At 31.1% G+C, this 17,606-nt stretch overlaps 2 protein-coding genes across 2 annotated transcripts; both read left to right on the top strand.

Annotated features, from left to right (window-relative positions):
* The first annotated feature begins 8,346 nt into the window (after window positions 1–8,346).
* On the top strand, window positions 8,347–9,120 carry LOC123916239 (protein GLUTAMINE DUMPER 5-like). Its single transcript, XM_045967655.1, has one exon. The coding sequence runs from the start codon at window positions 8,465–8,467 to the stop codon at window positions 8,879–8,881; it is 417 nt and encodes a 138-aa protein (XP_045823611.1). The 5' UTR covers window positions 8,347–8,464; the 3' UTR covers window positions 8,882–9,120.
* Window positions 9,121–16,267: 7,147 nt separating this feature from the next.
* On the top strand, window positions 16,268–17,404 carry LOC123916214 (protein GLUTAMINE DUMPER 5-like). The gene has a single exon (XM_045967616.1). The coding sequence runs from the start codon at window positions 16,397–16,399 to the stop codon at window positions 16,826–16,828; it is 432 nt and encodes a 143-aa protein (XP_045823572.1). The 5' UTR covers window positions 16,268–16,396; the 3' UTR covers window positions 16,829–17,404.
* The last annotated feature ends 202 nt before the right edge of the window (window positions 17,405–17,606 follow it).

Genomic DNA, 17,606 nt, shown 5'->3' with positions numbered 1-17,606 from the left:
AAAAGAAGAGAAAGAGTATATTTTTTTTTTGGTAATCTGATTATTAAAATGCTTAACCTTGTAAACATATCATCAATCTGAAATATATCATATCATAAAATGCTTATCCTTTTTTTTTTCTGATAAAATGCTTATCCTTTTGAACATATCTTCTTTTTTAACAAGATCCTTTTGAAATTGTAAAAAAAAGATCCTTTTGAACATATCATTTATATCATAAAGGATTGTTTAATTACAAATTCAAAGCATTAGAAGATTGTTTTTTTGTTCCCTATAGTTTCCTCTAAGGCCCCCAACATGACCATTTTGACCCTTTAAATGCGTTCAGATTCTAGAATCCGATACTTGTTTATTATTGACCATACAATCTGAAACCAGTTTAAACAAGCAATTGGCTAGCTATGGCTGGCTTGTACGTGATGTTTTGCCCACGAAAACATGAGTTTGGACTGTACAATCCGAAATGCCTTGTTTTTAATGCGTTCGGATTCTAGAATCCGAAACATGTTTGTTATGGACCATACAATCCGAAACCAGTTTAAACAAGCAATTGGTTGGCTATGGCTGGCTTGTACGTGATGTTTTGCCCAGGAAAACATGGGTTTGGACTGTACAATCCGAAATGCCTTGCTTTTTTAATTTTTGCATCGTTTCGGATTGTGCCAACCGGAAACACTGACATTCGGTTCATAGGATCCGAATACAGTCTATATAGCCTATGTGACAGAAATTGTACTTTCATAACCACTTTGACACTCAATCGGGAGCTTTGGAACTAGGGCGATTTTTTTGGTGTATCAGAGACTTGAAAGCAACGCTTATTCACTCAAAGAGGGTCACAATACTCAATCGGAGTCATACAAGAGGTAATATGCGCTTTAAACCGTTAATTTTTTTTCAGTTTTCATGGTTTTATGATCGCGCCTTTGGATCACACAATCCAAAACCATTTCGGATCCTACATGCCAAATTGGGCAGTTTTTTTTAAAAATTTTTGTAAATTGTTCATTTTGTAATTTTCTACATAAAACATGACTTCTGTACAATCCAAACCTGTTAGTTTGCTTGTCCATTTCGGTTCGCAGGATCCAAACCTGTAATTTGTTTGTACATTTCGGACTGTACAATCCAAACCTGTAATTTGCTTGTCCTAATGTATTTCGGATTCTAGAATCCATATCATCCTGAACCTAAATTCAATGTTATTTTGGAATTTTTGGGGAGTTTAAGAGAAACGCAGGGGGCCTAAAAAGCAATCTTCAAAGCATTATTAAAACAAAAACCGGCAAAGCCCACTTAACTTCCCACAGACTATCAAGTCTCTTTTTTTTTTTGACAAAAACTATCAAGTCATTAAATTATTTTAAAATTAGTTTAATGAATTAGTGTATTTTACATCGTCATTCAACAATTATTCATTGTATTGACATATTTTAAAACTATAATGTTTATTCTATTTTATCTTTTAAAATGCATGATCCAACTTGTGCTAGCTAGTTTCTTATCTATGAATATATATGGGAGACAAGAATAATAAGCATATACACCAAGGAATATATAGGAATAGGTTTTTAGTGCAAAAATAATATGATTTTTAAATAATTAGTGAAACTATATATGTCACACATCATATCCAAGTTGGTGATCCCTAATCCTATTATAGATATCTTTGTAATTTTTGTTAGTTGCAACAAAAGATTCCAACACTAAATGTCTGAAAAATTAGTATTATATTAGTTTATATGCTAACTTTCCATCAAAAGATTCAAATTCAAAACTATAAATATAAAATAAAATTATCACCTAGAAATTATAGTGCTGTTTTCCTTTTGATGCTGGTTGTTGACAATGAGATTTATAAATAGATCATTATAATTGTTGTAAAAAATATTATTATAATTAATACTAGTGGTTAAATTGATGAGGTCACGGACAATTGTATATGCTCCACTATTACCAAAAACAGCTACTAACCATAAACCATGATCTGTGTTAATGATTGAGGATATAAGATTAGACAAATACAAGAGGAAAAAAAAAGGCTGACGTTGTAGGCTTGTAGCCGCTAAAACAGAAAAATATAATAATTAAGAAGTTTTACGTCGATTGCGAGATGAACCGAATATATGTTTATTAAGAAGATGCAATCATTTCACAATCGATCCGAGAATTCTTAACATATAATAATGTGAAATTCTTCCATTTTCATGGCTTCCTTCGTGATTTTTTTTTTTTGAATCAAACATGGCTTCCTTCGTTAAAAAAATTATTTAAGAATATTTAATGGAGATAAAGCAAGCAAAAGCGAAAATCATCTTAACAAAATCTAATACAAGAAAGACTTTGGCCGTTAAGATGTGGGAAAACATCTTAACAAAATCTAGTACCCCAATTGAATTTACCGTGTATGTGATGTTCTTTATGGATAATCAACAATATCATTTTTACGGTGAGTATGATGTTTATAGAGAAGATTTTAACTTAATTAGCGCATAATTAACTATTTAAGAGTATAATTAAAATAAGGAAAATGCTAACTAGTGTCTCCGGTACACTAGTTAAGGATACTAATTATAGTAAAATTATATTGAAATTTGTGTAGTCAATGTTTGTAAAATATAAAAAAGTGTCATTTCCAATGCAAAAATTGCTTTTTTTGTATCCTTAACTTAAGTTAGCATGACCCTTAAAATAAATAAAAAAATAGATTTGAGATTTATCCACGGATTAGGATTTGAATGTACTATTATTTTTTTACTAAAACTGAATGTACAAATTAAAAGCAAAGAATATGATAGTTTTCATCACCGAGAAGCCAAAAGGAATAACTAAATTAAAGCAATGACCCAAAGAAATATGAAGGATTAAAGTTAGAGAGCATTTCAACTCTTTTAGCAAATGGGTAGAGAATATATATTTGATGTTTTTTCTCTAGGCCTCTTATGTATCTTTTATACCTCAAATTCAAGAAAAATTTGGTTAACAGAAATCGAATTTTTTTCCAAGGCAAAAAAAATTCTGTTCGTAACCGAAATTTTTATTGAAGAGCAAAAAAGTAAATTTCAGGGGGAAAAGTACCATGAAGGGCCTAAAGAGAAAAAATCTATATATTTTTGTTAGATAATAAAATATTGAGCTTAGGTTTATAGTCCACAAGATTTTGCTATATAATAATCTCTTGTAACTCTATTTTGTTAGGTAATGTTATTCTATTCTTATGAAACGCTAGTAGCCTCCCTTCGTTCATTCTCTACTTTATTTGTCTGAATCTAACATGGTATCGAAAGCATGGTTCGATCCTCCTTGAAGGTATGTTGTTATTCCGCTATTGAGTTCCCAAGAATTTGGGATGTGTTTTGTGTATATTGATTCTGATTGTTCGATGGATCTATTGGAAGAAGGAAATTGAAATTTGCTCATGGAATTTGCTATGTGTGTTTCGTTGGTTTTGTTCTAGGAAGACTTCCCTTTGATTAGCCTATTGTTTGTTCTATTGCTTGAATTGCATTTGAAAACTTGGTGGGTTTGTCTTGTTAATCTCATTTGGCAAGTTTATATTGGAGTTATATTGTTGTCGTCTTTTTTTAATTGGTTACTTTATATTACTTTGTGGAATTCATTCATTGTGACCCTTTGAAGGGTATGCCATCGTCTAGTTGATTTTTTTTTTTGTTTTGATGTTGAGAAAAAAAAAATTGAGAGTCATCGTCATCCATAATGTCTAGTATCCTTTGAAGGTACTGTTGGTTGGTCTTCATGTGTGATTTGTGTTGGGTTTGTTTGTTTGTTAAAAGTAAAATGACACCGTGTGGATGTTTTGAGTTAGTAAAAAAAAAAATTGTTGGTTTGGTTTCATTTAGTTTTGTTTGGTTCAGTCCCATTTGATTTGGTTTCAGTTTGATTGACTTGGTTTTGTTTGTTTGGTTTGGTGAGTCGAGTGCTTACAATTTGATTGTTTGCTTAGTGAGTGATCACAATTTGGTTTCTTCTGATTGATTGTCTTTCTATTGGTCTCTTTCTGATTGATTGCTTCTCCCCCTTGATTCTTGTTAGTTTGATTGGTATTCTCTCTCATTGGTTTCTCTCATTGACTTCTTATGTTTATTTGGTTCTCTCTTTAATTGGTTCTTATCTTTGATAGTCTCTCTATTGTTTCTTCCAATTGATTGCATTGCACTTCTCTCTGTCAATTCTTTGGAAGCTCCTATCACATGTGTTTGAAGAAGAAATACTTTTGAATCCCTAGAGCTAGTTGAAGGTGGAGTTGTTCATCTTGGAGACCGGAAAGCTTGTAAGGTTCAAGGTATGAGTGAGTTTCTTTTAACACAATGCGAGGTATTTTCTTGAACTTTAATGCATAGATAGTAGGTAGATACGCTATAGTGTCACTAAAGTCGCTATTGTTCCTTGACTTATAATTCATTCACCTGTGCAGCAATTTTCAGTTTAAAGGCTCTTTACTTTACGGTCTTTGTTATAATTTAGACTAGTTCATATATTTATGTTGTTTGATTGGTTCTCTCTGATGTTTTCTTATGTCTGATTGTTTCTCTCTTTAATGATTTCTCTTCTGTTGGATTGCTCCCTCTATCTGTTATTCTATTTTGGTTGCTTCTCTTTCTATTTACTGATTCTTTTGTTTGGTGGTTTAGTTCTTCTTTATGTTGGTTTGGATTAGTTTGTACTTTGTATGATTTGGTTCAGTTTGGATTAGAACAATTTGGTTTGGTAAAGTTTGGATTTGTTGGATTGGTTAGATTTGGTTAGCTTGGATTGTATTGGATGATGAATTGGTTTGATTTGGTTTGTCTCTCTCTGATGATCTATTTATCTGATGGTTTCTCTCTTTGGATGCTACTTCTCCCTCGGATGATTATCCACTTTGGTTGCTTCTCAATTGGTTTGTTATTAGTTGGGTTGGTTTATTTTCTGGGTTAATTTGTAACAAGCTTAAAGCTTAGTAAGCTTTAGCTTGATGGGTAGTGTTATAAGTTTAGTTTATTTGTTAGATGTTTTTAGTATTTTGTTTGACAAACTCACAATGCTTCTTGTTGATGCATTATGAGTTTGAGGGTGAGTGTTAGATAATAAAATATTGGGCTTATGCTATTGGGCTCATTAGGTTTATAGTCCACTAGATTTTACTATATAATAATCTATTATAACTCTATTTTATTAAGTAATATTATTCTATTCTTATAAAACCATAGTAGCCTCCCTCCCTATGTTCATTCTCTCCCCTACTTTGTTCGTCTGAATCTAACAATTTGACGTGTTATGAAACAAATACAATGAAGCATCCAAGAAATTAATTGTGCCTATGGCAAAAGGTAGTTTCCTATATTTTGATAGGAAAATCTTCATGAAGGAAACGGATCAATGTAGGTAGATAGAATATATATTTCATCAAGCTACATCACATCACATAGAGATGAAGAATATTTACACTAGCTAGCTTACTATATATAAAATATATCAACATGTAGTTGAGGTTAATTAGTTACATATATTCTACCTCGCATCAAGCATATAATAAATGTTTGTAAACATAGGGATAGCTAACATAATATACAGTAGTAATATACTACATAATATATTCCATTAATCTAATAATAACTACTCACACCGATCCTTTTTATATTACATTTGTCCTTAAGATTCCATTGAAAAAATTGCGGAAATTAAGAAAATATATTGTAACCTTAGTTAATTGTACTGGAAAAACATTGACATTATCAATTAGATTGTGAGATAGGAGTATGAAGTTTCTCCAAGTGAAATGTAAAGTGAATAGGATCTTAAGAACATTAAATGTAGCATGTTGGTGTGTGATCTTTGAGAAGAACATTTGATGAGGAATTTAATCTGATTCAACATGGCTCTCTGATTCTCTTAAAAAGTTAAAAGATAATATGAAAATTTAGTGGGGAGAATGTGAGAGGATATATATACGAAAACAAACATATATTTGGATTGGAATTTAGGACAAAAATTCATTTTAATAGTCCACTAAATAGATATGTATGCAAATTGCTATTTTTTTTATAGTGGACTTAGCATCTCATGAGTGACGGTGGAAGTTATACATAGGATTGAATCTATTTAAGAGATAATATGAAATCAAGCTGATGTACTAAGCCCCACAATATTTATAGTTTCATAACATAAAATTGGCACCAATAGACTTAGGTTATTATTATCAACACATACTTCAACCTTTTGTGGTGACTATTCAAAAAACTATGCGCAATTATTGTTCAAGTGCTTCTTTAATTAAGCTACGGTACTAGAAACTAGGTGGGTTCGATGGAATGCTCATAGGGTGATGACATGATCTTGGATCGATGTTGATGGCAGTAGTCTCGAAAATCCTGGTATCTCAGGATTTGGGGGCTTAATTCGAAACATTGATGGCCCGTGGATTCGAAGATATTCGCTGGAAACAAAGGTTTCTCTAACATCCTTTGATCGTGTTGACCAGAATGATGCGACTTCGCCGGCGTTTGCGGTGGTTGAGAGCGTTTGAGACCCCTGTTGGAGCGGAGGGGGGTTGTGTACCTGCAGGCACTCCGACGCTCAAGTCAGTATGTGTGTAAGGTTTTCTTAGCTAGATAATGCGTACCTTGCAAATGAAGTGGAGATGCATATATATAGCCCCCAGCGCTGGGCTAAGACCCTTGATGGCATTAATGGCCATCAAGTGGCTGCCGGAAAACGGCTAAGGAGCCATGATGTGCAGTTAATGCTCATCATTCCGGTGTCTAGACGTTACAGAAGCTATGGAGAAGTAGCCGTTGGTATCCCGAGCACTTATGGTGTGCCCGGTGGGTAAGGGTCAGCTCGACTACACAAGTCCGTTGGCTTGTGTACCGAGCTTCTAAGCTCGGCCCAGAACATCCTTCATGCATAGCTTTTGGCAATTTAGATTCTAAGCGTTGCAATCAAATTGATCTCAGAACCTGTCAACGCTTGACATCACAATGTAGCTATCCTTTATAACATCAAGGAGTTTCTCGTTAGATATTGGAGGATTCACATTAATCATACTCTTTAGGAGGGAAATGCTTGCGCTGACTTCCTTGCTAAGTTTGGATCCTGAAGCTTATTCCCCTATAGCTTATCCTCCAATTGGAATGACTATTCTTCTGTTAGCTGATGCTAACGGAAATTTCTTTTCTTGATAGTTTTGTTTTCTGTTTGTTTTGTTGTTTTTCTTCTCCTAGTACCAAAAATATATGTAAACATCCAATAATGAAACATAATTCACATTCACTATGGCCCCCAAAAGAAACATTCCTATTCAAGGCGCAATGCTAGTGATGGTGGACGAAGAGATTAAAGAATATTTGACATTACCTTCATGTCCTCATTTATGCTTGTGCATTTTATTCTCAAAGAGTTATTATTACAATTATAAATCAACTTTAATGTTTGTTTATTTTGTGATCCCCACTCTTGACAGTGCAATTGTCTCATGACATCATCTTGTCTCGTTGAGGTAGAGACATTTCAAACAATTGCACTCTAACTACCATGGCTCAAAATTGATCTAAAATATACTATGGGTACATTTATACTACAACATGAGATTCTTAAATTATATATGAAGAAATGATAGAATATTTCCAGCTCATAAGTTCGTACTACTAAAACTTGAGTAATGAAAAAATTGTGTTCTTAGAAATGAGTATTGAGTCTAACTCATCCTTACAAAATCGGCTTGTAAGATGAGAATTGCCTCTAGTTTATAAACACTTCGTCAGACCATCTCTCAACCAATGTGAGACTTCTTAACATGTGCAATCCAATAAATAGATCAAATTAGTCATGATAATATATAACACCAATAATATGTCTTCTATGAGAAATCCAAAAAAAAAATGAAAGTATCATCAATATAATATTCATTGTGATCTCTTTATCTTAACTCTCAATTCTCAAAGAAAATTAAACATCAAGTTAATCTATACTTCAGTCAAAATGATAAATAAAATCTGAATAAAAAATATTTATTTTGAGATAAAATTTGTTTAAGCGATTATATTACTTAAAAATCATTCATATACTAAAAAAGTTGGCTACATGTCTGTAGAATCTAATTTAACCAATAATATTAATATTATTAGGTTGGACATATTCACTTGAGTTCGAATTCGATGTCTCACAATTGTGTGTGTGAGTTTCAGACAGTACTTGATATTTTGTCCGTAGACAAAAATAAACTTATGCATCTACAGTAACAAATTAAAGAAGTGAATCAACTTTATCTCTTATTATGTGTCTTGTCTCCTCAATTAATCTTCCTCTTCATGGATGTTGGCCATTATAAATACCCTATTTCCCCATGTCTTCTTTCCCAAGCTCACACCATTCACCCTCTATCCTTTCCCTTCTAGTACTACACCTAAATCTCCCCAATAATTCCTAACAAAAAATAGTACAAAAAGCTAAGAAAGAAGACAAAATGAGGAGTATACCCACCACAATGCTAAACACACACCCCAACAACACCAACACAACTATTAATCACTCATTATGGCAAACTCCAATCCCATATCTCTTTGGAGGACTAGCTACCGTTATGGGTCTCATAGTTTTGGCCTTGTTGGCACTAGCTTGCTCTTATTGTAAACTCTCAAGGAACAACCAAGATGGGGACCACAATGACAACAAAGAGAGTGACCCTCAAACTAAGGAACCCATCAAGGCCTACGAAGAGAAAATCCTTGTCATTATGGCTGGGAATGAAAAACCAACATTCTTGGCTACACCTGTGGTTTTGTCTATCATTGACAAAGAAATTGACAACCTTGTACTTGTTCCAACTACTTCCACTCCACAAGAAAATGAAGGTTATTGCTCTTCACAACATAGGCAGTGATTTTTTTTTTCACTAGTTAGTTGGTAAAGTCATGTATAGTAGTGGTAGATGTTAGTATCTTCTACGGCTGCATTGGACGGCAGCCGTAGAGGATATCCAAGTCGAATAGTATATAATTAGTTACTCTACAAATGTTAGCAAAATCTCAGTTGTTGAATTAATCTAATTTCTAAGAGATCAATGTTTTTTTTTTTGGTACAATCTAAGAGATCAATTGAAATTAGAATTTAATTGTTGAGGAGTGATAAATTGAATTATATATTTCATCATTTCTCTACATAATTGTTTGGATGATAAAATTTCAAAAATAAAATGTTTGAAATGATAAGTTTTTTTGAGTAATTTGTCATAAAAATCCTTTCAAAAGATATATAAAAGTTACTGGCCGGATGTTTACTCTTTTAATTTATAACAAACTAATGAGTTTCAAATAACTTTTACTATGTTTGGGTAAGTTCTCATAGAAATATAAAATTAAAATCATTTTTTTAGTCTATAACAAATGGATCTCCCATGATCTTATTAAAAAGCTTAAATATATTATCTGCAATTGTGACGTTTTTTGATTTGGTCCCTACAACCTTTTTTTGTTAGGTTTGCAATTTGAAAAAAAAAAAAAGTTTTAGCTCCCAGCTGACATTAATCAAACATTAAAAAATGAGAAAAAGTAACATAGTGTTATGTGACTCGATCATTTAATGTGGGTGGCATTAGTAAAAAGATTTTAAAAAAATCAATCCAATTAATATACTAATTAATTTATAATTGTTATGAATAATAATAGTAATGAATGTCCATTATTGTGTAGGTTTTCTTGTCTCCTAAATATGTCCTATAAATAGAACCCTTTTGTTACAATGTAATACACACTTGTGAATAGAATAATACAAAGTCTATTCCTTTCTCTTCTCTCTTCTTCTTCTTCTCTATTCTTCCATATTCTTGTTATTCTCTAGGAATAGTTCATAACACGTTATCAGCACGATAGTCTCTCTCCTTTCAAGAAAGGTATAGCAACAAAGGGAAGTGACAATTTTATTTTATGTATGATTTTTTTTATTCTATTCTTTCAGATAATTTTTTGTCTTCTTGTTTTTTTTTATTGATTCACAAACCTTCGATCCAGAAGTATCGTGGTGAAATTTTTGAAATATGAATCCTGAAGATTCATAGTGTGATAAAATTTTAAAATATGAATCATGAAGATTCAAATTATGATGAAATTTTAAAATATGAATCCTGAAGATTCATGGTGTGATAAATTTTAAAATATGAATCCTGAAGATTCATAGTATGATGAAATTTTAAAATATGAATCCTGAAGATTCATAGATATAAGTAAAATGAACATCAATCCCTGAAGGATTGAATAAATAACTGATTGAATATATATTTGATCCGTTATACAGTTTTTAAACAATTTTAAAATCAATTTGTATTACCCACGAATTCCTGAAGAATTCATTACGGATACATCTTTGAAGGATTGTATAATTAGATATATTATAATATAACGAAGAATATGGATTATTCTTATGAGGATTGCATAAAGGATTATTCTTACATTATAACAATATTATATAGTTCCTGAAGAACTTAAAAGAAAAATCAAATTATTTCCTAAGAATTCGAGAAGAATTCAATATACATATCCATGGGATAGCTTTATCGATTTTTATAAAAATTTTGCAATCTACAAATTTCATTAGATTTATTTATTTATTGTTATATTGTACAAAACATAAAAAAAAATAAAAAAAAAAAATGCATATCATACGCAAATTTTGCATGTATCATATTGAAAAGTATAAACAAATTATTTTTCATACTTTACCTATTCTATGCATATGCCAATTTTTTTTCAATAACTTACTAATTAATATACGTTACATTATAATTATTATTATAGGTTACATTATAATTATTATTAATTTCATTATGTTACTATTTAATTTGCATTATAAAATTTTATGTTACATTATATTAATATTAATAAAGATAATTGGAATTTTTTATTTGACTGTGTTTATTATGTTTATCTAATTATTTGCTTAATTTTATTTGATGATAGTATCAATGAGAAATGAATGAAAAATCATTCCCAGAAGTGAATGAAGTCCGACCCACTGATGTTATTCCATTCACATAAGTGAATGTAGCAACACACGATTATCATGGACAAAATTGTGGTTATGGTCGTGGTAATAGTCATGGCCCCGGAAAAAAGTGGGAAAATTAGCAAAACTATTGAAAATATATGTGACATTAGCTAGTTCCCGAAGAACAAGAAAAGAAAAAGGGAAAACCTTAATATTGAAGCATCTTTGAATGATTGCTCAAAGAATAAAATTTTCTTGAAGAAATTATGAAGATTATTGTGATCATTATATGAAGATCACTTGTGATATAGTTCTTGAAAAGCTAAAGCTTTAATATTAGCGCATCTTTGATGGATTGCTCAAAGAATGTGCATTTTCTTAAGCAATATTATGAATATTATTGGTATAATTTTTGAAGAACAAATAATTTAACCATTCATGAAAGATTGTAAAATTGTGAATTTCTCTAGCCATTATGAATAGAGATTTGTTGTTGAGTTCCTGAAGAACTAATTTTTTTTTACAACATGATTAAAGTCCACATGATCTATTTGATCTTAGTATAAATTGGACCAAAATTAAAAGAACGATTATGTATGTCTCTTGAATATGTTCCTGAAGTAGCAAACTTATGAAAATAACACTCAATTCATGTGAAATATGTGTTTTAACGTATTTGACTGGCTCACTTGATAATGATGATCCTTGAAGGATTTAGTTATATTTGATAATGAATTTTTTATATCTGAGGCTTATATTAATGATAAAATATCATCTAGACTCCTGAAGAGCTTATGAGATATTCTCATTTAAATTTATAATTTAAATAAAATTATATAGCAAAAGTGTTAAAACAGTTTGACATTGACAAATCTAATTTGTTGTATACTAAAAATGGTTGCAATGTCATTTGATATGTCATGTCTCAAGAAAATGATGAACAATTTGAATTGGTCCTGAAGTACCATATCTTAATTCAATTAAGCACACTAATATATTTGCTATAATTTCGTAGCATTTTATTTTTGCCTATTCATCCAACCCAAATATTGAAGTAAAGCAAAACATACAATTATTTATACTTTAGAGAAACAACAATATCATCCAATCATGTGAAGATTTCAGCACTACATCAAGCAAAGTTAAGAAGACATTTTTGTCGAGGTCTGTAATTCAACACATACAAGAAACTTGATGTTTTTATTACAAAAGGATGGTTCATGCAACAATTCAATATGAAGATAATATCGGACACACTGCTAATTTGGAGAAGAACATAATAAAGAAAATATGTCAAATCTTTCAACAAAATCAACTTCAAGCAAATCTTTTGAGGAACTAACACCGAAGATTATTTGGTTTTTTCATCTCATATATAACTGTTTTTATGAGGGGGAGACATAAATATATATGTTATGCACTCTTTTTCCCTTCACCATGATTTTGTCCCACTGGGTTTTCCTGGTAAGGTTTTTAACGAGGCAGTTTACATATAAAGAATGATATGTACTCTTTTTCCTTCACTAGGATTTTTTTTTCCTAATGATTTTTTCTCTAGTAAGGTTTTAACGAGGCATATCCTTGATGGACATTCAAGGGGGAGTGTTATGAATAATAATAGTAATGAATGTCCATTATTGTGTAGGTTTTCTTGTCTCCTAAATATGTCCTATAAATAGAACCTTTTTGTTACAATGTAATACACACTTGTGAATAGAATAATACAAAGTCTATTCCTTTATCTTCTCTCTTCTTCTTCTTCTCTATTCTTCCATATTCTTGTTATTCTCTAGGAATAGTTCATAACAATAATTATTTTATTAAAAATCTTCTGCTTCTCCTAAGCATTAATAAGACTAAAAAAAATCATTCGAATGTACAAATTTTTTTTTTAAGATAAATGAAATGGTAAGTCATTGTAAACTCATACATACAAAATAGAGAGATCAGAGTTTGAATCTCGATCATAATGTTCAACTTAGTAATTTTGATATTTTTATCCGTTGAACTATGATTCATGGACGGAATGTACAATTTTTTATTTTGACAGAAGTGGTGTAAAAGCAAATTAAGAATCTGATAGTTTTTATGAGCAAAGAAGACACTCAAACCAGTAGGAATAACTAAAAGGGATGACCCCAAGAAATATGAAGGATTAAAGTTAGAGAGCATTTCAACTCTTTTAACAAATGGGTAGAGAATATATTTTGACGTTACGAAGCAAATACAATGAAGCAAATATTAAAGAGATTAAATGTGCTGCTGCCTATGGCAAAAGGTAGTTCCTATTTTGATCCGAAAATCTTTATGAAGGAAACTCATCAAATATAGGTAGATAATCAAGCTACATCACATCAAAAATAGATAAAGAATATTTATTTACACTAGCTTACTATAAATAAAATATATCAACATGTATAATGAGGTAAGTTACATATATTCTATATGTAAAGAAAGTAGAATATCATCAACATCAAGCATATAAATGTTTGCAAACATAGTGGCAGGGGGTTTGATGTGTTCAAGTGACCCGTTTCATCTAGTAATTATTCAAACCAACTCAACCCGCATTTTATCCGAATTCATTTAAGTTTGAGACCAATTGACAACAATTTATTCAAACATAGAGTGTTTTGGTTTGAATAATGGATTTATGATTCCAAATTCGTAAACCTGGAGTAACTCGATCAAAGATTTTTATAATTGATGTTATCATATAAGACCGAACAACATTTGTTTGGCCACAACCCTAAACAATTATTTTTTAAAAGAAATTAAAAAAATATTAAAATAGAACTAGTTTTACCTAATAGGAAGGATTATGACCGGTGGACGCCTTTTTGCAGATGGATGTGAAGGGGAAAGGTGTACCTACAGACACTCTGACGCTCAAGTCAGCATCTACATGAAGTGAAAAGTTTAGAGAGTAAGGATTAGAATTTTTTTAATCAATGCATTACAAGGCCATGTGCTAGCTAATATGCTGAAATGACTTCGAAATTCAAATCTATTACGAATTAAACAAAGATTATATTCTTTATGAATAAGGAGAAGAAATTTGGTGAGAGTATCTCTCTTGTGTAGCCTTAGTGTACAGCAAACATTGACATTTATTAATCATGGGAGAAAAAGTCGAGGGAACCTCCAAGCAAAATGGAAATAAAGTGAATATATAGGATATTAAGAAAAATTAAATGCGCCATGTTGGTGTGTTGTAATCTTTGAGAAGAACATTTCAACATGGGGAAATAAAGATTATATGAAAAAAAATTTAGTGGGGAGAATGAGAGTATATATATTTGGATTGAAATTTAGGAAAAATACTCATTTATGTATTCCACCAAAAAGATACGTATATATGTAATATTTCCATTAAAAAAAAAATTAGTGAGCTTTCTTAAAATTAAAAAAATTAAAAATAGTACGTGAACTTATGGTATTTCTTAACAAATTGAGTTATAGGCTGAGATACAATTAAGAGAGATATGTTCCCCCCTTAAACAGAAGTGTTTTTATCGGGAAATTCATTAACGGGAAATTTGTCTAACTATTATTTTTATGAAGATTTACAATACAAGGAGTCGTTCAACAACCTAACTTTGATATTATTGTTGGATCATCAGGGAGTTCGAGAGATTATCATGATACTAAAAATTCGCGAATTAGTGAGGGAATTTAGGGAGGGAAACAAATCCCTCACAAATCTCTCACAAATTATCATGATCACATTGAATTTTGAGCAATTATACAAGTGAATTGGAAACTACATTTTAACCTAAAATTTTAAAGTATTAAGTTTACATATATCATCTCACCCTCACTTGTATAGTATTCAACGTTCAATTTTTAATTTAATGTTTGACTCTTACTTACCCTTCAAATATTAACATTTTCATTCTAACATCTTTAAACAATGCAAGGGGGAGATTTTCATAACGATGCATATGCACTTCCACCCTTTAACTATTAAAAAAATGATTATGTTACATTGATCCCATTTATCATACATGATAGCTCTCTTTTATCCTAATATATTTGATGATGATTTATAGTTACTTTCATCAGTAAACATCCAATCATGAGACACACAATTCTCATTCACTACGCTTGGATGGGGCCCAAGAATATAGATAAGAGTCAACTTTTTATTTGCTTTTTTTCCCTTTCAAAATGTGCAAAAATATTACTTTGCCCACAAGATGTGAGGTATAAAATATATATACATTCCGTTAATTTAATTCTTGTTATTAAGATGCCAGGACTAAATTCACATATTTTTAAAAATTTTAAATAGTTTCGGTGTCAATATATTTTAAATATTAAATTGATGGGTATCACATGTTTTAGAGACTATTTAATATATAAATAAAATTTATGGAGTAAATTAAAATGAGAGTGATAATTTAGAGAATAAATTAATGTTAATTCCATAAAAAACATTCCACTTGAAGGTGCAATGCTAGTAATGGTGGAAGGGGTTAAAGAATATTGACATTACCTCATTCATGATAGTGCACTATATTCTCAAAGAATCATAATTATAAATCAACTTTAATTTTTTTTTATTTGTCATCCCCACTCTTGACAATGTCTCGTGACATCATCTTGTCTCATTGAGGTAGAGACATTTCAAACCTTTGCACTCTAACTACCATTTCTAACTATATACTACGGGCACATTTACACTACAATATGAGATTCTTAAATTATATATGAAGAAATGATAGAATATTTCCAGCTCATAAATTCGTACTACTAAAACTTGAGTAATGAAAAATATTGTGTAACTCTAAGTAAATAATCAAGGGATATATGAGTAGCTTTGGGTGTGAAAATTTAAAAACATAAAACTAACGATATTGTTTACATCTAAAAATAACTAAGTTGTTGGTGTAGAACTACAAACAACCGAATTAAAATTTAACTAAATCCCTTGCAATCAAATACAAAATATGCGAACTTTTCTCAATTTCATTAAAGTTCTCACATGTTATAGGAATGTCAGAACCCGTCAAAGGCACTTGAAATCTCAAACCTTACAATTCTAACATTTTGCTTGTATAGTATTACCTAAATGGTACGATTCGTGAAGAAAAAATATGTAAATAAATTTTTTAGGCAATAAATAATTATTTAAAAGATATAAACATTTAACACGAGAAGAAAAATTTTAGTTTAGAAAAGTTGGCTGCAGTTGGAAAATAGGTGAATCCACTTTTTCACATATAATATGTCATGTCTCCTCAATTAATCTTCCTCTTCATGGATGTTGGCCATTATAAATACCCAACCTCTCCATGTCTTATTTCCCAAGCTCATATCCTTCCCCCTCTTTCCTTTCCCTTTCTTCCTCTTCCTAACAAGAGAGTTTATTTTTCCTAAAAAATAATAGTACAAAACAAAGAAGGAAGACAAAATGAGGAGTACACCCACCACAATGCTAAACACACACCCCAACAATACCCACACAAGTACTATTAATCACTCATTATGGCAAACTCCAATCCCATATCTCTTTGGAGGACTAGCTGCCATTATGGGTCTAATAGCCTTGGCATTGTTGGCACTATCTTGCTCTCACTGTAAACTCTCAAGGAACAACCAAGATGAGGACCACAATGACTTGGACAACAAAGAGAGTGACCCTCAAACTAAGGAATCCATCAAGGCCTACGAAGAGAAGGTCCTTGTTATTATGGCTGGGAATGAAAAACCAACATTCTTGGCTACCCCTGTAGTTTTGTCCATTATTGACAGAGAAATTGATAACCTTGTACTTGTTCCAGCTACTTCTACTCCACAAGAAAATCAAGGCTCTTGCTCTTCACAGCATACTCAAATGGTTTAGCTGTGAGTAAACATTGGGACACCTTTTAAAAGTTAGAGATTCTAATTACAATTAATTAGATAGGAAAAAACTTGTGGTAAATACTCGCAGTAGATAGTTGTTGTATCAACCACAACATGATAGAAAAATACTGAGAATTTGTTTCAAACATTAGTGTCCAGAGAACTAGCAGAAGTCAATGCTTTGAAGAATTTATATCAGCTAGAAACCATTTAAGGACATGTCAACATAATTCTAACACCACAAACTCAACCTACTTGAGAGCCAACAACAAATTCTGATAATAAATCAGATGGCATATCACAGACTCAAGTTCTGTAGTCTGAATTCATGTCATCATCCCTCAAGATGAAAGCAAATATGGAGGTAATAGAGCCAGAATCCAAAAATGAAAGTAAGCAGCACATGCCTGAAGGAAGAGAATTATGAAGCATCGTGTCTTCTAGAAAGAAGGATAAGAATGATCCGAGTTGTATAGCACCTTTTGACATAGACGTAGTAGCATTATATATGCCCCCTCTATTTCAAATGGTTGCTTTTTTAAGTAATTTCAATTTGATACAAAACTTTGGGTTGTTTCAGATTTCCAGAATATATTTGTGGGTTATCTTTTAAATATACATTTTTTAACAAAATGAATTCAATGCATTTCATTAAAAAACAATGATTCAATACAAAATTAAGGATCATCCTTCCTTGGTAAGGGAATGAGTCACACCATTCGTTTGACGCTAACACAACTTACAATAAAGTTGGGAAAAGATGAAAGAGTTTGGAG

The sequence above is a fragment of the Trifolium pratense genome, linkage group LG1, assembly GCF_020283565.1.
Source record: "Trifolium pratense cultivar HEN17-A07 linkage group LG1, ARS_RC_1.1, whole genome shotgun sequence".
NCBI lineage: Eukaryota > Viridiplantae > Streptophyta > Magnoliopsida > Fabales > Fabaceae > Trifolium > Trifolium pratense.
The sequence above is the reverse complement of the archived record's forward strand: the minus strand, read 5'-3'. Positions and strand labels throughout refer to the sequence as shown.

Coding starts and splice junctions, on each gene's coding strand:
- LOC123916214 (XM_045967616.1), top strand. CDS start 16,397: ATGAGGAGTACACCCACCACAATGCTAAACACACACCCCAACAATACC.
- LOC123916239 (XM_045967655.1), top strand. CDS start 8,465: ATGAGGAGTATACCCACCACAATGCTAAACACACACCCCAACAACACC.